Source organism: Cetorhinus maximus, chromosome 9, assembly GCF_964194155.1.
Source record: "Cetorhinus maximus chromosome 9, sCetMax3.hap1.1, whole genome shotgun sequence".
NCBI lineage: Eukaryota > Metazoa > Chordata > Chondrichthyes > Lamniformes > Cetorhinidae > Cetorhinus > Cetorhinus maximus.
This window is the reverse complement of record NC_135887.1, coordinates 18,334,559-18,357,348: the sequence shown is the minus strand read 5'-3', so window position 1 is coordinate 18,357,348 and position 22,790 is coordinate 18,334,559. Positions and strand designations below refer to the sequence as shown.

The 22,790-nt window shown below is 44.3% G+C and overlaps 1 protein-coding gene across 4 annotated transcripts in view; it reads right to left on the bottom strand.

The window, feature by feature from the left end:
• LOC144684420 (aldehyde dehydrogenase, dimeric NADP-preferring-like) overlaps positions 1 to 15,584 on the bottom strand; it is a 32,702-nt gene extending 17,118 nt beyond the window's left edge. For 2 of the 4 annotated variants that reach the window (XR_013577497.1, XM_078548190.1), the window contains exons 1-4: positions 6,542 to 6,689; positions 5,945 to 6,117; positions 4,028 to 4,259; positions 2,013 to 2,098 (exon numbers count right to left, since the gene is read on the bottom strand). Coding sequence is in view for 1 of the 4 variants with exons in the window: in XM_078548190.1 (XP_078404316.1) it covers positions 2,013 to 2,098; positions 4,028 to 4,259; positions 5,945 to 6,117; positions 6,542 to 6,674 (624 nt within the window). In the remaining 3 variants the exon portion in view is untranslated. Of the gene's footprint in view, positions 1 to 2,012; positions 2,099 to 4,027; positions 4,260 to 5,944; positions 6,118 to 6,541; positions 6,690 to 9,605; positions 9,627 to 15,439 lie in introns of those variants that run through there. The other 2 variants (XR_013577498.1, XR_013577499.1) reach the window with 2 other exon arrangements.
• Between the last annotated feature and the right edge of the window lie 7,206 nt (positions 15,585 to 22,790).

Below are 22,790 nucleotides of genomic sequence, written 5' to 3'. Positions count from 1 at the left end.
TGGAGATGATTTGGTGAAAACCATTGACCACTGCACCTCCAAGATGGCAACGTCCGTTGATAAAGATTCAAGGTTACAACTGTGAGATTGGGTACAAGCCAGGTAACGTGATGGTCACATCAGATACACTTAGCAGATTGCCTAAGCCAGTGAAAACGGAAGATATATCCTTGGATTTACAAGTTCTTTTCATTGACATCGAACTGGAAAATGTTCTCCAAATTGATCTGGTACATATTGCTGAACACAAATGCCAACAGCTACAAGAAGAAATGGCGGAAGATTCCACATGACAGAATCTGTGGAAAACCATCATCAAAGGATGGACTGATTCAATTCAGCATGTCCACAAACAAGTGGCCTGTTTTGGCCTGATCGGGATGAGTTAGGCATTTCCCAGGGAGTTGTTTTTAAAGGTGGGCAGGTCATCATACTGGAATCTTTGTGATCTGATATTCTTCAATAACTTCATCACTCACACATTAGACGAGAAGACTCACAAGTGAGACCACCTATTGGCTGGGTGTGAACAATGACATTGAAGTCATCGTGAAGAAGTGTGAGGCATGTCAAGTCAGCACAAAGAACCACTGATTCCGCATGAAGTTCCTACCCACTTGGTCCAAAATTACATCCGACCTCTTTCATTTGTCGTCGACTTCTTTACCAAGTACCCCATTATTCAGCAATTGCACAATATGTCAAGCACAACTGTCATGCACACACTAAGTACTCTCAGTTTATTTGGTGTGCCTTGGTAAATCATTACAGATAACGGTATGCAGATTATTGGTAAGCCATTTCATGTTATGTGCAAGAAGGTGAATATCGATCACACTGCTTCTTCTCGCTGCGGGTGTGCCTACACCACATGGACTGCAGTGGCTCAGGAAGGCAGCTCACCACCACCTTCTCAATGGCAATTAGGGATGGGCAATAAATGCTGGCGTAGCCAGCAATGCCCACATCCCATGAACGAATAAAAAAAGCCCTAGATCTAATGGCCTAGCTGAATCAGTGGTTTGAACAGTGAAATCCCTAATTCTCACATCTCGACAGACCAAGCAAGGTTTACACATTGCAATGTTACATCTGAGAGCGACACCTTTAAGTGCAACTATTCCATCATTGGCAGAGCATTGCATATCAATTTACCTACTCTTACCCATTCTACTCTCTCAGAAATTAGACCGCAATGTTTGAAACTGCAAGAGAAGATGACAAACGTGCACGATTAAAATGCGGGGACAGAATTGCTAAGCTTACAGTGGGGACAAGTTTGCATCCAAGATCCCACAGAAAGTACATGGTAACCAGCTAAGGCGACAAGGATTTGTCAGAACCAATGTTCTCTGAAGTCATTACACACAATGGTCAGGCGCAACCAGGACAAATCAGATCCATTCCAGTTCCTCAGCCACCATGCAGTCCTAATGCATTGAGGACAAGATCCCAAACGCAACCAGGAACAACATCCAAGAATGACAATCCCACAGATCACTGTGAGCAATTAAAGATACCTCCAGACAAGGTACCATTACAAGATTCGGGCATACCAGTAGATTACCTCTACGCTTTAGAGACTCAGATTCATCGGTACTTTCTATTTATGTAATGGTAATTAAACATGAACATGTATTGTAAATAGTTATACTTCTTTAGAGGGGGAGGGGAAGCATCTTTAAAAAGGGGAATGTTGTAATATGCCTTTAAGAGATAGCAGCATGTCATCACTAGAAGGGAAGTATGTCATGTGATCTAGTCTTAAGTTTCACTTTTGCTTTGAGCAGAACACATACACAGCTCTGATGTCTTCAAGCTTTATGCTCATGTATAACTGTTCTCATGTAACTAGTCTTAGTAAACTGAGCCCACAACGTGTTTACCCAATCCCTTATGAATGATTGGCGCCTTGCAAAGTAAATAAGCCAATAACATAACAGCCCTCACCATTGAATCTGTTTACCCGACGTACTCCCATCACTGCAATGCCCACCCCAGCCTGCACTCACCTTGTCCAAGTACTGAGGGAGGAGCTTCCCCAGTAACTGGGCTGTATTCCCACTCACTTCCGATGGCTTCAGGACTGCGGCGTTTCCTGAGAATGGGGTTGCAATACAAAAATAATCACTGGCAACCAGCAAGTTATTACCCAGAAAATACAGCACAGAAACAAAACATTCTACCCAGTATGTCCGTGCCGGTGTTTGTGTTCCACATGGACTTCCTTCCACCCAGACTTCATCCATACCCATCAACATTTCTTTCTGTTCCCATTTCCCTTGTGTACTTATCCAGCTTCCCCTTAACTGCATCAGTGACCAGCAGATGTTATAAAAGCCAGACTTACCTTGGGGTTGAGAGCGGGAGTGGGGGTTGGAAACTCCAAGTCACAATAGGAGTTTCTGCACACGTGCAGACAAGAAGCAGGCTGCACGTGCCGTTTTGCATTTTGAGCTCTGTGGGCCAAGGACCGGCTCAGCGGTTGTGCATAAAGGAAAACAGCGCGAAAACCCGGATCATGTGACCGTGAGCTGAACGTCATTGAAGACAAGTGTCCCAGGCAGGGAACAGGAAGAAGTCCCAAAGGGAGAGGGGATAGGTAGAGGTCCCAAAAGAGTCCTAGACAAGGACAGGAAGAGGTCCCAGTTAAGTTAAGAGAGGAGCATAGAGGCTCCGAGCATGGAAAGGGCTGCAGTGACCAGACTTTAATTGAAGAGGGATCAGGAGAAGCCCTGAAGGTCCAAGAAGGCAGCAGAAGGTTGGTGACTCCGTGCTGTGGGCTGAAGCTACCCCTTTGGAGCAGTAGTGTTCTTTTCTGCTCGGCGTGGTTGAAAAGCAGAAGTTGTGCTTGGGTGCGTTCTCGGAAATCCAGGGGAATGGTATCTTGAGACGAGATTGAAACAGTGCGAGGTGGGCCATCGTTGATAGTGTCTGAGTTGGAGCGGCTTTGAGATCTTCGAAGATGAAGACTGGGATCCTTCATGGGAGAGACAGAATTTCAGTGAGATTGGTTGACTCAGTATTTATTGACGTATGAGCGGGCTGTTGAGAAATCCATGGACTGTTTGGTCACATCTGCCATTTATTGTGTAGCGTGGTGTGTTCAACCACAGTTTGCTTGTAAAATGACATGTACTCTAACATTCGGGGTTAATATGAGGTACAAGATAGATATTATAAATGGTTTTATTTTTCTGGCCTTGTAAAGTTTATTTTTGTTTGTTCAAAACCCATGCAATTTTGTGGTTTCATTGTTTTAGAAGTGTTTTGGATCTCAAACTTTGACTACTTTAAACAAAACATTATTGGTCCCTAACCAGATCTTACCAAAAACTTGGGGGTCTGGCCGAAAGTTATAACAGAACTGAACCAAACAAAACCATGCCCACATAGACCATCGCAGCTTCTAATTTGAGTCACCAGATTGTTAAAAACTTAACAATGGGTGTGGATGAGAAAAAGCCATTCAGCCTATCACAGTTCATGCCTTTACTACCCAAAACCCTCCCACTATAACATCGTGAATAACCCCAAATGTTTGTGTCTACTTCTGTGTCTAATGGGATTATTTATTAATGTTTATGTGTTGCGAGTTTCTTATCATTGGTTTAAATTGATGCCTTCCTTTCCTGGAATCTGGGTTGCTGAGTCAAACAAGGATGATTCTACATTCAACCACTCTTCTGTGTCAAAGTAGCAATTGGGGGAGTTCAGTAAATTCAGTTGTTGGGCTGAACAGCACAAGGAAGAAGAAAACAAATTAGCCAGCTTTTCTGCTCCTGACCACTATCCAAAGTCTTGCTGTGTGCAAGGTCATGAGCACGAGTTCAGAGGGGGAGGCAGGACCAGATGCGGCTACGATGCATTTGCCCCTCCCCACGATCATACATCCATAGCTGAGACTCACAAGAGCAAGACAACATCGGAAAACTCATAAGGGAGTGAGGAACTGAGAAACTATGTTAATGATAATCAATTGTGATATTTCTGGAAGAGCTTGGGAAGTAATTAAGCCAAAGGTTACCTGCTGCAATTGCCCCAACTAAAGGCTGGATCACAAGGGCCAATGGATAGTTCCAGGCCCCTATGATCAGAACCACTCCGAGAGGCTCCCGATGGATATAAACGGTGTCCATGAATGTCATCATATTCTTCGGCACGTGCTCTGGTGCAGCCCACTCGGGCAGTTTGTCCATGGCCACAATAATCTCCTTCAGAATGCCTGCAATTTCAAAGATCTCCACAGAAAATTCATTCTGAAAATTCAAAAGGAAGAAAATAGTTTTTAAATATCCCTTCCTTGCCCACTACACACCTGCCCCAGATCACCCATCCCCAATTTTCTTCCATGCTCCTGCTCAAGACATGGTGCCTTCTGGTGTTATTAGTGTTTATAAAAATAAGACAGCCTGGCTGTCTAAGGGGGCTATTCAATCACATGCAGCATCCAAGCACAATGCAGTCATCACCCAATGTCACCCACATATGCATGCATCACTCAATACTAAACAAGAGCATTAGCATTGGCTGTTGTTTTGTCTAGGCCTAGGATCTAACTGCACCTTCCCTACCATCAACATGACTGAAGACCAAACTTGCTCTATATGTGCCTCAGCATCACTTAAATATGATGTTTGAGCTTCCTTTATAGGGTAGTGACACAGCCACAGTCATAATATTTATGGGTATCAGTCATGTTTTTGAAATGCGTAGCTCTCAAACTTAATCAAAAATTCCCAACTCCCATCACTCATGTTATCATTGTTAGATTGGAAGGGTGGAGACATGATGCAGTACAGTTCCCCAGGTACTGATCAGTTTTCAATACCTCATCTAAATGACCCTTCTTCATGTGAGCTTAGACAATAATTATGGCCAGGTTGTTTGGCAAGTGAGGTAAGGGAGGGAGATGGAACATGCCCAAGTCTCATTGGGTGACACTTCTAGTAAAGGTCCATACTGTTGATCACTAAGGAAACTAGAGCAGATTTCTTCGCCCTCTGGCTAGCTCAGAGGGCAATTGTATCTTCACTACCTGTCACCCCAGCAGTATTCAGCTAACTCATTGCACACCAGGGACAAAACTGGAAACCTTCCTAGTCTGCCACTTTCTCCCCCTACACCCATCTCCTCACCCAAGTCCATTGCAAGTTTCTTACTAAGATAAAACTTCAATTATTTTAGTTTTGAGTTCCTCATACCACTCCCCAAACTCTTGAGAAAACAATTGTGAATTCAAACATCCAAAAGCACAAAGCTTTTGCTCTCCATTGATTCTGTAGCTGTCCATCTGCTCAATCACTCTGCCTGTGGTGCCCTGGTCCCCAATACCTCCCTTGCTCTTTGTCATCCTGGCTGTTCCCCTGGTATGGCTCACATTAAACATTCCAATCAGCAGTCTCAAGCGAAGAATCAGGCAATCAAGTTGCCAAGAACCATGGCACTGACGCTGAAAGCATCCCAAGACAATGGTACATGCACACGTTGACACCCACACAGACACACACACACACGTTCCCCCTTTCTCTTCCCTTGACGTTCAGTTAGGGCAGGAGACCCAGGCAGGCTGGTTGACCTTTAACTTCTCAGGTGAGTGCGGGCCATAAGAGGAGTTGCAGGAGCTCATAAATCCTTCCTGCTGTACAGGGCCAACCACTCAGTGGGTTGTTATAAAGATGGTTAAGCCCATGGAAGGAGCATTTACATTGGAGTCAGTCAGACTGTGAACCAGCCTGCAGATCCTTCCACTAATACACTCGATTGTTCAAGTGAAAAGTGTGATGATACCAAATTAACACTCCAGACTGCAGAACAAGAAATTGATGTACTTTCAGAAGTGGATAGTCCTATGTCCAATCACCATAGTGTTGCAGGCAAGATTCTGAAGGGGTTTGTGGAACCTGGTTAAAATGCTGAATGTGTCAAGAGCTTTGTTTCATACCTTGTGCAAGTCCTTTTTGAGCGCCAGTAAGAATTCTTCCTTTTTCTCAGTGAGCATTCTCTCCAGCGCCTTCAGCTGCCGAATGCGGAATTCCAGAGGCCGGGTTTTCCCCTGATCGTAGGCGGCTCTCGCACCGGATACAACAAGCTTGATCTGTTCCATGATGTACCAACCTGCCAAGGAACACAAAACAATGCTAAGTTTACTCCTCAAGCACAAAACAGTGCTAAGACGAAAAATAAATAGAGGGCACCCTGTGTATTTGAATGTTGTGTTTGGCTGGGGTGCTATTTTGGCGATTCAGGAAGTGGCCGAATGATATGAATGGGTGAAGTTGGTATTGCTGAGGCGTGTTATAAAGCAATAAATGAGCACCAAATTTGGAATGGTCTCTTGTCACTAAAATAGGAAATGCACAATATATCAGTCAATATCTATAACTGACAAGAGGTTAACATTTCAGCTGTAACCCTTTAGCATAACCATAATACCCTCACCTGAGGGAACTGAGCTCAATATAATACTGAGCTCTTCCACCATCACTTCCTCCACTCCTGTGCTTGTTTCTTCACCAAGAAAGCTCCTCCTCACACCCACCTACATAAATCTGACTCCTGTCTCCAGTCTGCTCACTCCTCCTTGACCACCCCCTCCAAATCTCTAGGTTTTTCTTGATCTTTTCATTCACAATCAGATCAACAATCTGCATTCCACTTCCACTTCTCTCCATTCTCTCACTTCCCCTTCCAACATCAAACCGCCTTCTACAGCCCGAGCCTCTTGCCTGTTCAGCCACGCTGTACCTGGTATAGTAATAACTTCTGGCAAATGCAACAATACCAGGTTCAAGGTGAAGTTCAGTAAACACTATCTAGTTGGTTGATAAAAATTGCATCAAATGCAACAAGGTCCATCGTAAGACAGGACTTAGACTTTGCTCCCCTGGTCCTGTTTGGGACAATGGACAGCAAGACTCCACCACCTGCCCAAAAAGTCCATCGCAATCTTTTGCACTCCAGCTCAGGTGGTGTCCCGGTCTTGGACGTCCTCCTTAAACATTCTTCGCCAGGTCTCTCTTGGCCAGCCTCGTGTTCTTTTTCCACCTGATGGTATCCATTTTACTGCCACTCTGGCGGGGCCTACAGCCAGGAGGTGAAGTACATGTCCTGCCAGCGGTCATCTTTCTCTTACAGGTGCCGCTGACCAGTCCTCTGTAGCACTTGCTCGTCTCTCAACACAGACAATAGATTTGGAGGTAAAAACAGAAAGTGCTGGAATGGCAGCATCTGTGGAAAGAGAAACAGAGTCAACGTTGAATCCCATATGACTCTTCTTCGGAAGAGATTTGGAGGTGTTGATGAGTTCCTTCTTATCTTATCGCAGGTCCCATCTTGGAACAATGACTCATTAAAGGATTGATTAACCGAGGCATTAATGTTCAATCACTTTCCGACTGTCCCAACGGCTTAATAGGATGAAGGAGATTAATCATCTGTCCTTTGAGAGACATCCCTTGATATTTGGAATTTAGCCATTATCTGATGGTTAAACCCTATAACCTTTTGTCTTTGGCCTTCACTGCTAAGTCATGATCCAGTCACACGACACAGCATCCTGCCTGCTGCTAGTGATAAAGAAAAAACAGGTGTCTGCAGCAGAAAGTAACATCCAGTAGAGTCTGCAGAACGTAACATCTCTCTGCCCCTGCTAAACTCAAGTTCGGCCCCTATCTCTGTTACGTTTTGGAGTACATCACAAAGAATTTTAATTGAAGGGAACTTAAAGTGTCATAACACCCACTTTGGAAAACGATGGGTTACAGTTTAAGAGAGACCGTCTCCAAAAAAATAACCAACTTACATCAGCCACAACACCTGGAATTTCAAGACCAAAGGAACATCGGAACCCCCTCATCAATTCCACATCCTCCACGTTGTAATTTGTTCCATTTTGCATGCTAATGTGTGCGCATATATATGTCGTGGGATTCGGGACATTCCACCCGAGTGAGTTTTTAAGCAAATTCCTTACTTCAGAATCTTTGCAGTGCAGAAGGAGGCCATTCGGCCCATTGAGTCTGCACTGGCTCTCTGAAAGTGCATTCTACCTATTCCCACACCCCTGCCTTATCTCTGTCACCCTGCACACTCTCTTCTCGGATAGTAATACAATGCCCTTTGGAATATCTTGATAGAACCTGCCTCCACCACCCTCCCAGGAAGTTTATTCCAAACTCCAGCCACCCTCCGGGTGAAAACAAAATCCTCACATCACTTTTACTCCTTTTGCCAATTATTTTGAATCTGTGCCCTCTAGTTCTTGATGCTCTCTTGAATGGGAACAGTTTCTCACTATTTACCCTGCCCATACCCCTCAGTCCCAACCTCTCCAATCTATCTTCATAACTACAGTTCTTCATCCCTGGAATCATTCTTGTGAATCTCCTCTGTACTCCCTCCAATGTCTTCACATCTTTCCTCAAGTATGGCACCCAGAACTGGACGCAGTACCCCAAATGAGGCCTAACTACTGTCTTATAGAAGCTCAACATGACTTCCTTACTCGTGTACTGAATGCCTCTATTAATAAAGCCTAAGATACTATGTGTTTTATTAAGTGTTCTCTCAACATGCCCTATCTTCAATGACTTATGTACATATACACTGAGGTCCCTCTGTTCCTGCACCTCCTTTAGAGTTTCTCCCTTTATTTTATACTGTCTCACCATATTCTTCCTGCCAAAATTAATCACCTCGCACTTTGCTGCATTGAACTTCAACAGCCATTTGTCTGCCCTGTCCACCAAAATGTATTTGGCCTTTCCAAGTTCAAGACTATCCTCACAGTTGACAACGTTTCCAATCTTCGTATCATCTGTAAATTTTGAAATCATGCCCTGCACACCACAGTCTAGGTCTTTAATATATATCAGGAAGAACAAGGGTCCCAACACTGACCCCTGGGGAACTCCACTACAGACCTTCCTCCAATCTGAAAAACAACCATTTATCACTACTCTGTTTCCTGTCACCCAGCCAATTTCTTATCCAAGTGCCTACTTTCCCTTTTATTCCATGAGCTAGAATTTTGCTCACAAGTCTGTTGTGTGGCACTGTATCAAATGCCTTTTGAAAATCCACATATACCACACCAACAGCGTTGCCCTTATCAACCTTCTCTGTTATCTCCTCAAAAGACTATATCAAGTTAGTTAAATATGATTTTCACTTAATGAATCCATGTTGGCTTTCCTTAATTATCCAGTACTTGTCTAAGTGATTATTGATTTTGTCCCAAACTATAGTTTTCAGAAGTTTCTCTACCCCTGAAGTCAAACTGGCTGGTCTGTAGTTGCCGGCTTTATCCTTGCACCCCTTTTTGAACAAGGGTGTAACATTCGCAATTCTCCAGTCCTCTGGCACCACCCCTGAGTCTAAGGAAGCCTGGAAGATTATCACTAGTACCTCTGCAATTTCCACTCTCACTTCCCTCAATGCCCTTGGATGCATTTCATCCAGTCCTGGTACCTTATCTATATTTTAAGTAAAGATAGTCCTTCTAACACCCCCTCCTTCTCAACTGTAAATTCTGCAAGTGTACCAGTGTACTTTACATACCATCAAGTACATACTGAACTGAACAGCTTTTTAAAAATTCAAACCTCATAGCCAACCTCAGGAGTGGAAAAGAGGAATTTATTCACCCCTCTAGGCTTGGTCTTAACAGCTGGCATGGATTGCAGTTGGTACTATTATGGACATGCAGAGTTGCAGCTTCATGGCATTGTTGGATGCCCAAACCATGTGGAGCCTTTGGAAGACCAATTCTGCTTTGCAGATTCTTGTGTGGACGTTGATCTCTACATCACCATCCCTGGAGATGTTGCTTCTTAGGTAGGGGAAGTGGTCGATGCCCTCGATGTTATGTTGCCTGATGGTGATGAGAGGGCCTTGTTGACCTTGGCCTTGTCCCACTGATTGGTGCCTTGGTCTTCTTACAGCTGATGCATGGTCCAACCTTGGTGCCGCTACCCTCAGGATTGGTCGTCTTGGAGCGCGTGCGATTCTTCAGCCAGTAGGGCGGTGTCAGCTGCGAAATTCAGGTCCGTCAATCAGTGCCGTTGTCATGGTATTCCAAAGTCTGCACCCAGCATCCCCTTCCTCCTGATGTAATCAATAGCCAAGAGGAAAAGGAATGCATTGAACAAAGAGAAGACGATGAGAAGTACATGATAACTGGATAAAGCCATGAAGAGGAGCTGCAGGATGAAGAGAGTTAAAAGGCAGAAAGGCACAAGAATCAGCAAATCGGAATGACTCTAAGGTGCTGTGCAGGTTCGTATGGGAGCTGACTGATGCAGTCGTGTCAATGAGATACCAGAAGGGCTATTGAAACATGGCAAAAACACCATCATGATAATGGTCACAGACCTGTTCAACAAGATCTGGACTGCAGAGGACATTCTGGATGACTGGAGGCAAGGAGTAATCATTAAGCCACCAAAGTAAGGGAATCTCAATGACTGCCACAAAAGGAGGGGCATGAAAGGTCTTCAGCATGGTGCTCCTCCACACATTGAAAGCAGAAGTAGACTGTACTCTCCGTGAAGAACAGGCAGGTTTCTGAGGCAGCAGCTCATGCTGCGAGTAGATCTTTACACTCAGGAACATCAGAGCAGAGCTAGATTATCAGAAACCACTTGTCATCAACTTCATTGATTTCAGGAAGGCTTTCGACAGCATCCATCAGCAGTCACTCCGGTACATCGCAAGACAGTACGGCATCCCGGAGCGGTATATTAACATCTTCAAAGCCTTATACTGCGACTCGAGCTGCTGCATCAAGACTAGCACAGATTCAATGGATAAAACAGGAGATAATGGAGAAATCCCTCTTCTTCCCCCAATCGTGTGAACCAAGTTTCCTCCTCCCCCCACATACACCACCTCTTCCCTCCCATCTCTTTTTTAAAGAAGGTTAACAGACCTTTTGTGGGTGGGGAAAAAAGGTGGCACAAAAGAAGATCCGTAGAATGTTGGAAAATAAACATTGCAGGGTTGGTTTTAGCATGAAAACCAAGACAAAATTGCTTACACAGGCACGATATTATGGGTAAGCAGAGCCAGTCTGCGTGAGTAAGCGCAGCTAGACACATAGCCCAGATTTTAGTCGACAGAAAACCAACAATAAAATGGGAAATCATGATCTTGAGCAAACCAGGTGGAACAGAAAGACGAGGTTAAATAGCGAGCGAGGGAGGAGAGGGTAAAGTAAAAACAGCGGACAAAGGAGTGAATGCAGCCTGAAGAAAATGTACACGAGAGTGGGGTCTCTATCCTCTGTTCGTGCACCCCAAGCAAGCCTGTTCCTCACGCTTGACTGCATAAGATAAAAACAGGAATGGCTGTATTAAAAAAAAAACGTAGATTAGTTATTTGGCACTTCTGACATCGATGTAGTGTCCCAAGTCACTTATGTATACTTTTATACCGGGCTTGGAATAGAAGACGTGTGATTTCATTAATAAAAAAGCATCGCATTCATGGACAATCAAGTTCAGGTGGTTTTGGGATCATGTAAAAGTTATGCACCAAACTAAAGCATCCAATCAACTGACGAGTCATCTACCATGTGCTGTTGGGAAATAGATTGATGAGAAACAAAATAAAAGGATGGTGACTGTGAGAAGATTTTGCCATAGCAACAGCAGAGATTCAATAAGAATGGGAATGTTCAAACGGCCAGTTGGATGCGATGGTGCAGAAATGCTAATTCACAGTTCTTATCTATTAAAACAACAGTACAATCTTCATGTCATGGTACATTAGATTTGAAGGACACCAGTACAAGAGACAAAGAATGGATGCTATAAAACAAATTATATAATGAAGGAAGAACCTTTGGAGTTTGCCTCGTTTCAAATGATAGCGAACAGAGGAGCTAAAGGTCAAACAAGGCTTGGGAAATGTTACACTGCAGGGAGGAGAAACATTTTCTGAAAATTAATTTTTAAAAATTTTGTCATGGGATGTGGGCATCGCCAGCAAGGCCAGCATTTGTCGCCCATCCTTTATTGCCCTTGAACTGAGAGGCTTGCTAGGCCATTTTAGCTCAGAATCAACCACATTACTGTGGATCTGGAGTCACATGTAGGCCAGACCAGGGAAGGATGGCAGATTTCCTCCTCGAAAGGACATTCATGAACCATAATGGGTTTTTTCTTTACGACAATCATCAACGGTTTCATAGAATCATAGTTATACAGCACAGAAGCAGGCCCTTCGGCCCATTGTGTCCATGCTGGCCGTCAAGCACCTATCTATTCTAATCCCATTTTCCAGCACTTGACCCGTAGCCTTGTATGCTGTAGCGTTTCAAGTGCTCATCTAAATACTTCTTAAATGTTGAGGGTTCCAGCCTCTACCATCCCCTCAGGCAGTGCATTCCAGATTCCAACCATCCTCTGGGCGAAAAAGATTTTCCTCAAATCCCCGCTAACCCTTGTGCCCCTTACTTTAAATCTATGACCCCTGGCTATGGACACCTCCGCTAAGGGAAAAAGTTTCTTCCTATCTAACCCCTTGAAGTTTTGTATACCTCTATCAGGTCCCCCCTCAGCCTTCTCTGCTCTAAGGAAAACAACCCCAGCCTATCCAGTCTCTCTTCATAGCTGAAACGCTCCAGCCCAGTCAACATCCTGGTGGATCTCCTCTGCACCCTCTGCAGTGCAATCACATCCTTCCTATAGTGTGGCGACCAGAACTGCACACAGTACTCCAGCTGTGGCCTAACTAGTGTTTTATACAGCTCCAACATAACCTCCCTGCTCTTATATTCTATGCCTCGGCTAATGAAGCTGGCGATGCCCACATCCCGTGACAAAATTTTTAAAAATTAATTTTCAGAAAATGTTTCCCCTCCCTGCAGTGTAATATTTCTCACGCCATGTTCGATCTTTAGCTCCTCTGTTCGCTATCATTTGAAACGAAGCAAACTCCAAAGGTTCTTCCTTCATTATATAATTTGTTTTATAGCATCCATTCTTTATCTCTTGTACTGGTGTCCTTCAAATCTAATGTTTGCCTTCTTAACCACCTTATCTACCTGTGCTGCTGCCTTCAGGAATCTACGGACATGTACACCAAGGTCCCTCTGACTTTTTCTCGGGTCCTACCATTCATCGTGTACTCCCTTGCTGTGTTAGTCCTCCCAAAATGCATCATCTCACGCTTCTCAGGATTAAATTCCATTTGCCACTGCTCTATTAAAACAGTACAATCTTCATGTCATGGCACATTAGATCTAAAGGACATCAGTACAAGATGCTATAAAACAAATTATATAATGAAGGAAGAACCTTTGGAGTTTTCTTCGTTTCAAATGATAGCGAACAGAGGAGCTAAAGGTCGAACAAGGCATGGGAAATGTTACACTGCAGGGAGGGGAAACATTTTCTGAAAATCAATTTTTTTTATTTTGCCATGGGATGTGATCACCAGCAAGGCCCATCTATAACGTTTCATGGCTTTTAATTCCAAAATTTTATTAATTGAATTCAAGTTCCTCCAGGTTCTGTAGGATTTGAACCCATGTTCCCAGAGCATTAGACTGGGTCTCTGGATTACTAGTCCAGTGATATTACCACTACCCCACCATCAGCAACTAAAAGCAGCAGGTGGAAACGAGAAACAAATGTTATCAAATCTGATAACTGAACACGATGATGAATTGTAACATACCCTCTGGTTATTCCAGTCTGGGGGCACACAACATCAGGGTGTTGCTTATCACAATTTATTTACTCCCTACTCCACCTGAAGCGGCAAACACAGACCCAGCATCGAGTCTTGAAATAAAAACACCTAGCTAAATTCTCTCCAACCCATTTCGCAATCACAAACTAAACCAAGATGATCACTTTGATCCTGAAGTGTGCAAAATCCATATTCTGTAAGAGGCGATCTCTGGCCCTGCCAGGTCAGCTCTCGCTTGAAGGAATTTAGAGAATCAGCATTCATTGCACAAGAGGGAAGCCTGTTCCAGAGGCTGACTATTCTCCAGAAAAAGAATCACACCCCGATATCTAAGCCAGATCTGGCCTTACATGACTCAAAATTGTGATGCACCAGTCCTCCCTCCCACTGAGTCCTCCCCCACCCCCACAGTCCTCCCCCACCCCCACAGTCCTCCCCAAGCTATTTTGTTGAAACAAACTGTCTACACAAGTACAATCGATTCCTTTCACCAAAACACCCAAGTCTACAGCTCCCTAAAATTATGAACTTAAAAAAGGAAAAAGGACCTAACTTAGCCGGCAAATTATATTTATAACCTGTAGTTAGACGGCAACTTGAACAAAGTAAAAATGTCTCAAGGTGCCTCACAGGAGTAACAGTCAAACAAAATTTGATACTGAGCCACCTGAGGAGGTATTAGGACAGGACAGCTGACCAAGCATTTGGTCAAAGAGGTAGGTCTTAACGAACATCTTAAAAGGATGAGGGATTCAGGAAGGGAATCCCAGAGTTTAGGGTCAAGATAGCTGAAGGCACGGCCACCAATAGTGCAGCGACTAAAATCAGGGACGCTCAAGAGGACTACATTAGAGTTGGCAATCCCAGAGACTGGAGGAGATTACAGAGATTTTAGGAGAAGCTAGAGATTTGAAAACAAGGATGAGAATTTTAAAACCTATGCAAATAACGTTAAGTTTGAAGGGCATGAGACACACGCAGAGGAGGAAAATAAGTTTTTAAAAATAATCAGAGATACTTCCAGAAACGCAGGACTTGGCAACATTAAGAAACACAAGAATTGGAAAAGTCGTCGTAGGTCTTCATCTCAAAAATAATCCCCCATTCCATACAAACAGCAGGCGAAAATACTGTCCAGTTTGGCTGTTCTCAAGAAAGTTAATGGTCAACTCTTGTAGCACTCCTGTGTTCTGACAATCAAAATTTCTTGCTCTGCTCTGAAGAAGTCATACGGACTCGAAATGTTAACTCTGTCTTTCTCTCCACAGACCTGGTGAGATTTTCCAGCAATTTTTGTCAGGTTTCCAGCATCCGCAGTATTTTGCCTTAATCAAAATTTCTTGTCAAGTTTTATCTGGTATCCGAGGCTCGGGCATTAGAGGAAGATGGATTGATTGCACGAGGTTGGGTTGCACACAAACCAGGACAGAATCCTCAGTGAGGAACACAATCCCACAAAAACCCCATCAACACCCTCCCTCCCTCCAACCACGCCCACAAAAACCCCATCAACACCCTCCCTCCCTCCAACCACGCCCACAAAAACCCCATCAACACCCTCCCTCCCTCCAACCACCCCCACAAAAACCCCATCAACACCCTCCCTCCCTCCAACCACCCCCACAAAAACCCCATCAACACCCTCCCTCCCTCCAACCACCCCCACAATAACACCATCAACACCCTCCCTCCCTCCAACCACCCGCACTCCACCAAAGACAGTTTATAAAATATCAGTTACACCTTCCCCAGTGATTAAAGACTGCGGTTGTGGGAGAGGGAAGAGGCCACTTACAGTCCTCGAAAAAGAACAGAAGAAACTTGGCCGGTCAGTCACAGAGGCAGAGGCAGACAGAGACAGGGGCAGAGGCAGAGACAGGGGCAGAGACAGGGGCAGGGGCAGGGGCAGAGGCAGGGGCAGAGACAGGGGCAGGGGCAGAGACAGGGGCAGGGGCAGAGACAGGGGCAGGGGCAGAGACAGGGGCAGAGACAGGGTCAGGGGCAGGGGCAGGGTCAGAGACAGGGATAGGGGCAGGGGCAGGGGCAGAGACGGGACAGAGGCAGGGGCAGAGACAGAGACAGGAGCAGAGACAGGGGCAGGGGCAGAGACAGAGACAGGAGCAGAGACAGGGACAGAGGCAGAGACAGGGACAGAGACAGAGGCAGGAGCAGAGACGAGACAGGGACAGTGCAGCCTCCCTGCGGGTCTCTCTGCAGCGCTCAGTCCCCAGTTAGCGCCGCTGTAGCGCTCCCACTCTCGGTGCCGCTGCGCTGCGCCGGATTCCGCTCGCTCCCGTCCCAGCAGCAAAATCCCGAACCTCGGGCTATTTCCTCCCCCTTTTCCGCCTTGTTTTGTTGCCTGTGTTACAAATGGATAGAACCGGCAGCCGGAGAGGGACAAACCGGCAGCTAAAGTCAAAACGCGATCACATTCTGGGCTGTTGATTTTTTCTCTCTCGCTGTTGTTTTCCATGGGCTCCTCATTCCGGAGCAAGAGAAAAGAGACACTTCAAACAACAACAACAAAGTGAGACGCAAAATACTGCTGGAGATGGGAAATGTAAACAGAAAGTGCTGGAAAGACTCAGCAAGTCTGGCATCAGCTGTGGAGAGACATCCTGAAAGGAGAATTGCCAAGTGTTTCTGCCAATTGCTCAGAGCTGAGAAGCTAACTACAGGGACCTCTGCTAGAGGGCAAAGTGGAGGGCAGCAGAAAGGGGGGGGGTAGTTGCCCTAGGTGGGGGGTAGTTGGACGATGGATGTCGCAGAGCGCTTGCAGGCGAGCGACACTGGGGACGGGTGAGGATGGCACAAGACAGAGGAGCGTGATGTACCAGGGCAGCAGATCTCATGGTTGGAGTACCTACAAGCAACAGCAGCAATGACTTTTTTTTTTCAATCCTGAAAATTATTTAACATAACCCCCCCGCCTCTGCCGCCCTCCCAACTGCAAGCCTTTAACTGACCAACATTTCAAAATGACATCAAGTCACACCACACAAAAGGGCCATTCGGCCCATCAGATCTATGCCAACATTTACGCTCCAAATGAAGCCGCTTCTCGCCCTCTTAATCTCGCCCCCATCAACATATCTATTTCTTTTTCCCTCAGCTTTATCTAGATTCCCCTTCAATGCATCGATACTATTCACCTCAACTACTCCCTGAGGTTACGAGTTCCACATTCTCTGAATAGAGAAGTTTCTCCTGAATTCCCTATTGGATTTATTAATGACCATCATATATTTATGCCCCCTAGTTATCACCCACAACTGAAAACATTTTCTCCACTTCTACCCTATCAAACCCTTTCATAATCTTAAATCCTCCATTTCTTTTTTTATTCTTTCATGGTTTGTGGGCGTCGCTGGCAAGGCCAGCATTTGTTGCCCATCCCTCATTACCCTTGAACTGAGTGCCTTGCTAGGTCATTTCAGTTGGCAGCTAAGAGTTGCTGGGGGTCTGGGATCACATGTAGGCCAGACCAGGTCAGAATGGCAGATTTCCTTCCTTAGAGGACGTGAGCGAACCAGATGGGTTTTTATGAAGGTCCAGTCGTTTAATGGTCACCATTACTGATACCAGCTTTTTAATGCAGATTTATTTAATTAACTAAATTTAAATTCCTCAGCTGCCAAGGTGAGATTGAACTCATGTCTTGGTTGTCCAGGCCACTGGATTACTATACCTGTAACGTAAATGCACTACACTCCCATACTCAATCATTCTGCAAGTTTATGACTATCTTCTTGTTTATACTCCACATAAGTCTCCCCCACCCATTCCACCTACCTCATCTCAGCCTTTCCGTATATCTTTCCAATCACTTTTCTCTCATGTACTCATTGAGTTTCCTTCTGAAAGCATCAAAGTTACTTGCCTCAACCAAGTTCCTTATCCCCTCACCTGAATCATCAACATAGTGTCATGCCCAGTACAGGAATCACTAAATTGGTCCCTGGGATGAGGGTTGCTCTGTGTTGAGAGGCTAAGTAAATTGGGTTTATATTCTCTGGAGTTTAGAAGAATGAGAGGCAAACTCATTGCAACTTACAAAATTCTGAAGGGATTTGATAGGGTGAACACTGAGAGATTGTTTCCGTTGGTCGGGAATCGAAAGTCTTAGGATAAGGGGCTGATCATTTAGGACTGAGATGAGGAGAAATTACTTCACTCTAAGGGTTAGGAATCTTTAGAATTCTCTACCCCAGGGGGTTGTGGATGTTCCATCGTTAAATACATTTAAGGCTGGGATTGACAGATTTCTGGTCTCTCAGGGAATTAAGGGATATAGGGAGTGGGTGGGAAAATGGAGTTGATGCCCAAGATTAGCCATGATTGTGTTGAATGTTGGAACAGGCTCGATGGGCTGTGTGTGTACTCCTGCTCCTATTTCCCATGTTCTTTTGTTACAAATTTTAAAACGAATGGACACAACAGTTTTAAGATTGCTGACAACATATCATATGACTTTGGCATTATCAACTCCAGGCAGAACTGAAACTCAAGCAAATGCCTCATTAAAATACGAACAATTCCAGTCACTTGTGAAACTCACAAAGCTGAACTGTAAATGGAACAAGACTGTCACACATCTGCTGACTTGTCATCTTGTGCCATAGGGCCATCAAAACCCATTGTCCTTTTCATGAAAGGCATTTGAAGGGTAATTTGAAATGAATGGCACAAGGTCAATTAAGATGACCTTGGCTGTCTCAAAAGCTCTCAACATGTGAAAGACTAAAACGCAGGATGTTAGGAAAAACAACCTACCATCCCTTTTTGGAAGAAGGACTTTGAACTCGCAAGTGGTCACATGACTTAAGGCAGCCACGTTCGTTACCCGTTCTTTTTATAAATAACAGCAGAAGCTGTTCAGATCAGAAACATCATCTGAAAAACCACCGAACCACGAGCAAGAAAACACAGCTTAGGTAAAACAGCTATGCCTTGAAAGAGGGAGGAGGAATCTCCTCCCAACCTGTTCTAGCTTCAAGTTCACTTGGGGACCAGCTTCGTGGAAATTCAACCACATGAGGCATCACAGCTTACTGAAATTCCTCCGCATTTCAGGAATCCCCACTCCAACTAAAGTAGCAATTTAACTGAGAAACTACAGGCCTGCTATGAAAGAGACTGAAATCATTATAACTTGTATTTGTATTGTTTTCTTCTTCATCTGTAGCTTGTCTTTGAGGGTGTGGGGTGTGGTATTGTGTGAGAGATATTGCATTAAAACTTCCGGGGCAAGTGTGTGACAATAAACAATCTTCCTTAATTTTAAATTCACAAAAGCTTGCTGCTGGAAATTAGTTAAATTAGGACAACCACTCTGAGGGGAAGGAAATACACGTTAACCTCACACATTAAAACACTTTGATCACAGACAATAATAAAGCACCTAAATTCTGTCCGTGGCAATTTGTTAAAAAATGGTAGAAATCCCATAGCCAAGCCTGGGGATGGTTCTGTCCAGTCTGTAAAGTTTTCATTGTAGTCGCTGTCACTGTTTACCTTTTTGTACTGAGGCTAATTTTCTATTCAGCTTTGCAGCCTTGTGTCCTATTCATTAATTCTCATTGTGGAACCCTGTAAAAAGCGTTTTTAACGAAAGGCCGCTTTGGTTCTGTGTGGCACATCCCAGTGCTCCAGATCGATGTGACTGCTCTGCGCCACGTTCATAGTGCTGTAGGTCAATGTGGTTCAGTACAGAATAATACCATATTCTGGACGTATGTGATTCTATCTGGCACAATGTAAGTCTGAGCAGCATGACACAATGCCCTCAGTGGAATAAAGCGTGGTTCCCTTTAGCGTAATGTCATAATGCAGATCAACATGAGTCTGGGCCCATACGGCAGTAAGATTCTCACCAGAAAGACTTTATTATACAGGTGAAAGAAGTTCACTGAAGAACTGATGTAAAAAGAAAGATTCTAATCCCCTGTGATATATTAATGCTGCTTTTTTTCTTGACAGCACAACTCAGATGCATCATGGTACTGAAATGATTAACCAAAGCACATCTATAGGAGGTGAGGGAATAATGAGAGGCTCATCCTCTCTTTTCATGCTGCTTTTTTAGTAAAGCTGTCATGCATCAGCTGAATTAAGTATTTGATCCTGATGTGTCATTTTAATTATTCACCAATACCACACTAAGTTGTGGCACTTGAGAAAACCACATCTTGTCACAAGCCCTTTTTTTAAAAAAAACGATTTCCAGCGATGTGCATTTTAAATTACTTTTTGACACAAGAATAATTGCCATGTTATTTTGGTGACTGCAGAAGTCAAGAGTTCAGTGAAAAGATTAGGGGGTGAATGGAGCAGCAATGAGCCTTCCAGCAAAGAAGATAAATAGCTGTAATAAAACATTTTTGCTCACCTCAGTCATAAAATGAACCTATAAAACAATTACAGAATCATTTTGATTTAGATCATAGTGATGTGTTCCTTTGTATTAGTAGGCTGAAGGCTGGTGAATAGCAAATGATATTGTTTGTGCCTATCTTGATATTTTCCAGTGCTGTCTCCATTTATTTTTCATTCAGAGGATACACCCTCTGTCACTTTTCTATTTCTCTCTTTCTATTTCAGTGACAGCAGCTCTGATGCAGATTTATTGTCCCAATGTCATGAAGTTTTGCACCCGGGGGTGGGGACCAACCTCCCTCGATCAACTGAAATCTGATCAGCAGATGCTGTGATGCTCAAGCCAAGTCAAACCCCTTCCTCCCATTTCTCTGGGACCTGAAATGAGCCCCAGTCCAGACACTAAAAACTTTCTGAGAAAAGCAAAATACTGTGGATGCTGGAAATCTAAAACATAAACAGAAAATGCTGGGAAAAACTCAGCAGGTCTAACAGCATCTGTGGAGAGAGAAACAGAGTTAACGTTTCAAGTCCGTATGAACCTTCTTCAGAGCTAAAGAGAAGTAGGAATGTGATTAAATTAATACCGCTGAGGGGCGGGGGGGGGGGGGGAACAGGTGAAGCTGGATAGAAGGCCAGCGATAGGTGGGGACAAAGGAGAGATTGACAAAGATGTCATAAACATAAGGGCAAAGGGAGTGTTAACTTCAGAACATGAACTCTCTCCTCCATTTTCACCCCTTTTTTAAAAATCCATTTTCTAAATTCATTTTTATTTTTTACTCCCTTATTTTTATTTATTTTTATTCATTCATTGTTTTATCCCCCTTTTTATCCCATTTTCGATCCTTTTTTCCCCAACACTGCCCCCTCTCCCACCCGCACCACCCCCCCCCCCCCCCCCGCCCCAAAACCCCCCCACAAGGGCCATCTGTCACTTGTTCATGTTGTTCTTTCACACAATGTTTACCTTTGTCATGCCTATTATCACATTCTGCTTTCTTATCTTTAAGCAACTATCAGCACCTCCTTTAGCCCCTGAACCATTAACATTTCCTTTGTCCTTTTGTTCCTAACATCTTTGTCAATCTCTCCTTTTCCCCCACCTATCACTGGCCTTCTATCCAGTTCCACCTGCTCCACTCCACCCCCCTAAACAGTATAAATTTCATCACATTTCTATTTCTCTTTAGCTCTGAAGAAGAGTCATATGGACTCTTTTTTTTATTATTCATTCATGGGATGTGGGCATTGCTGGCTGGGCCAGCATTTATTGCCCATCCCTAATTGCCCTTGAGAAGGTGGCGGTGAGCTGCCTTCTTGAAGCGCTGCAGTCCATGTGGTGTAGGTACACTCACAGTGCTGTTGAGGAGAGAGTTCCAGGATTTTGACCCAGCGACAGTGAAGGAACGGCGATATATTTCCAAGTCAGGATGATGAGTGACTTGGAGGGGAACCTCCAGCTGGTGGTGTTCCCATCTCTCTGCTGCCCTTGTCCTTCTAGGTGGTGATGGTCGTGGGTTTGAAAGGTGCTGTCTAAGCGTTAACCAAGTTTCTCGCTCCACAGATGCTGTTAGGCCTGCTGAGTTTTTCCAGCATTTTCTGTTTTTGACTCAAAACCTCTCTCTCTCTCTCTCACTCTTCCCCAGCTGTAGAGTTTGGCTGGCCCCGTTTCTGATCAGTACAACATCCTGAGGTTTCAACTGCAGAGGCCACATGGACCACTGGACTAGGCACTGGAAACATCACAGTAGAAGAGGAGGGTCCTTGCTGAAGACAGGAGTAAAGTGCATTGTTGCGACAATGAAGTTTCACTCAGCATTTGATCAATGTTGGAAATGACGGAGTCCTCAATACTCAGGAATTCACAAAGCACATTAAAACCAATGAAATACTTTTTGAAGCTCACTCACTATTGTAATAGGAAACGCAACTACTAATTTACACACAACCATCTCCCACAAACAGCATTGCAATAATGACCAGATAATTATTTTTAGTAAGGTTTGTTGAATGACAAATATTTGCCATAACACCAAGGACAGCTGATGTGCTTTCCTTTGAAGTAGTGCCATGGCATCTATCATGCCCATCTGAGCAGGCAGAAGGGACCACTGTTTAATTCCTCATCTGAAAGATGACACTTCTGACAGTGCAGCATTCCTTCCGTACTGCACTAGAGTGTGAGCCCAGAACACATGCTCATGCCTTTGATGTGAGCGGTCTGCCATGAGGATGTCCTATGCTTTCTCACATTAGTCTTCAAAACTCCATCATCTCATGGCCTCAGCCTTCACAACTCTTTCAGTGTGAAACTAAAACCATATCTCCACTTTCTTAACTGTGCTTCGAAAGGTCATGTTCCTCACTGTCTGGTAGATCCTAGCTCCGCCCTTTCAGTCTTTAGCCACTAAGACCATAAGACCATAAGACGTAAGAGCAGAGTAGGCCATTTTGCCCATTGAGTCTGCTCCACTATTCAATGAGATCATGGCTGATCTGATAATCCTCAATTCCACTTTTCTGCCTTCCCCCATAAACCTTGATTCACTTACTGATTAAAAATCTGTCTATCTCAGCCTTAAATATACTTAACGAACCAACCTCTACAGCCCTCTGCAGTAGATAATTCCACAGATTCACTACCCTCTGAGAGAAGAAATTCCTCCTCATCTCTGTCTTAAATGGGTGCCCCCTTACTCTGAGATTATGCCCTC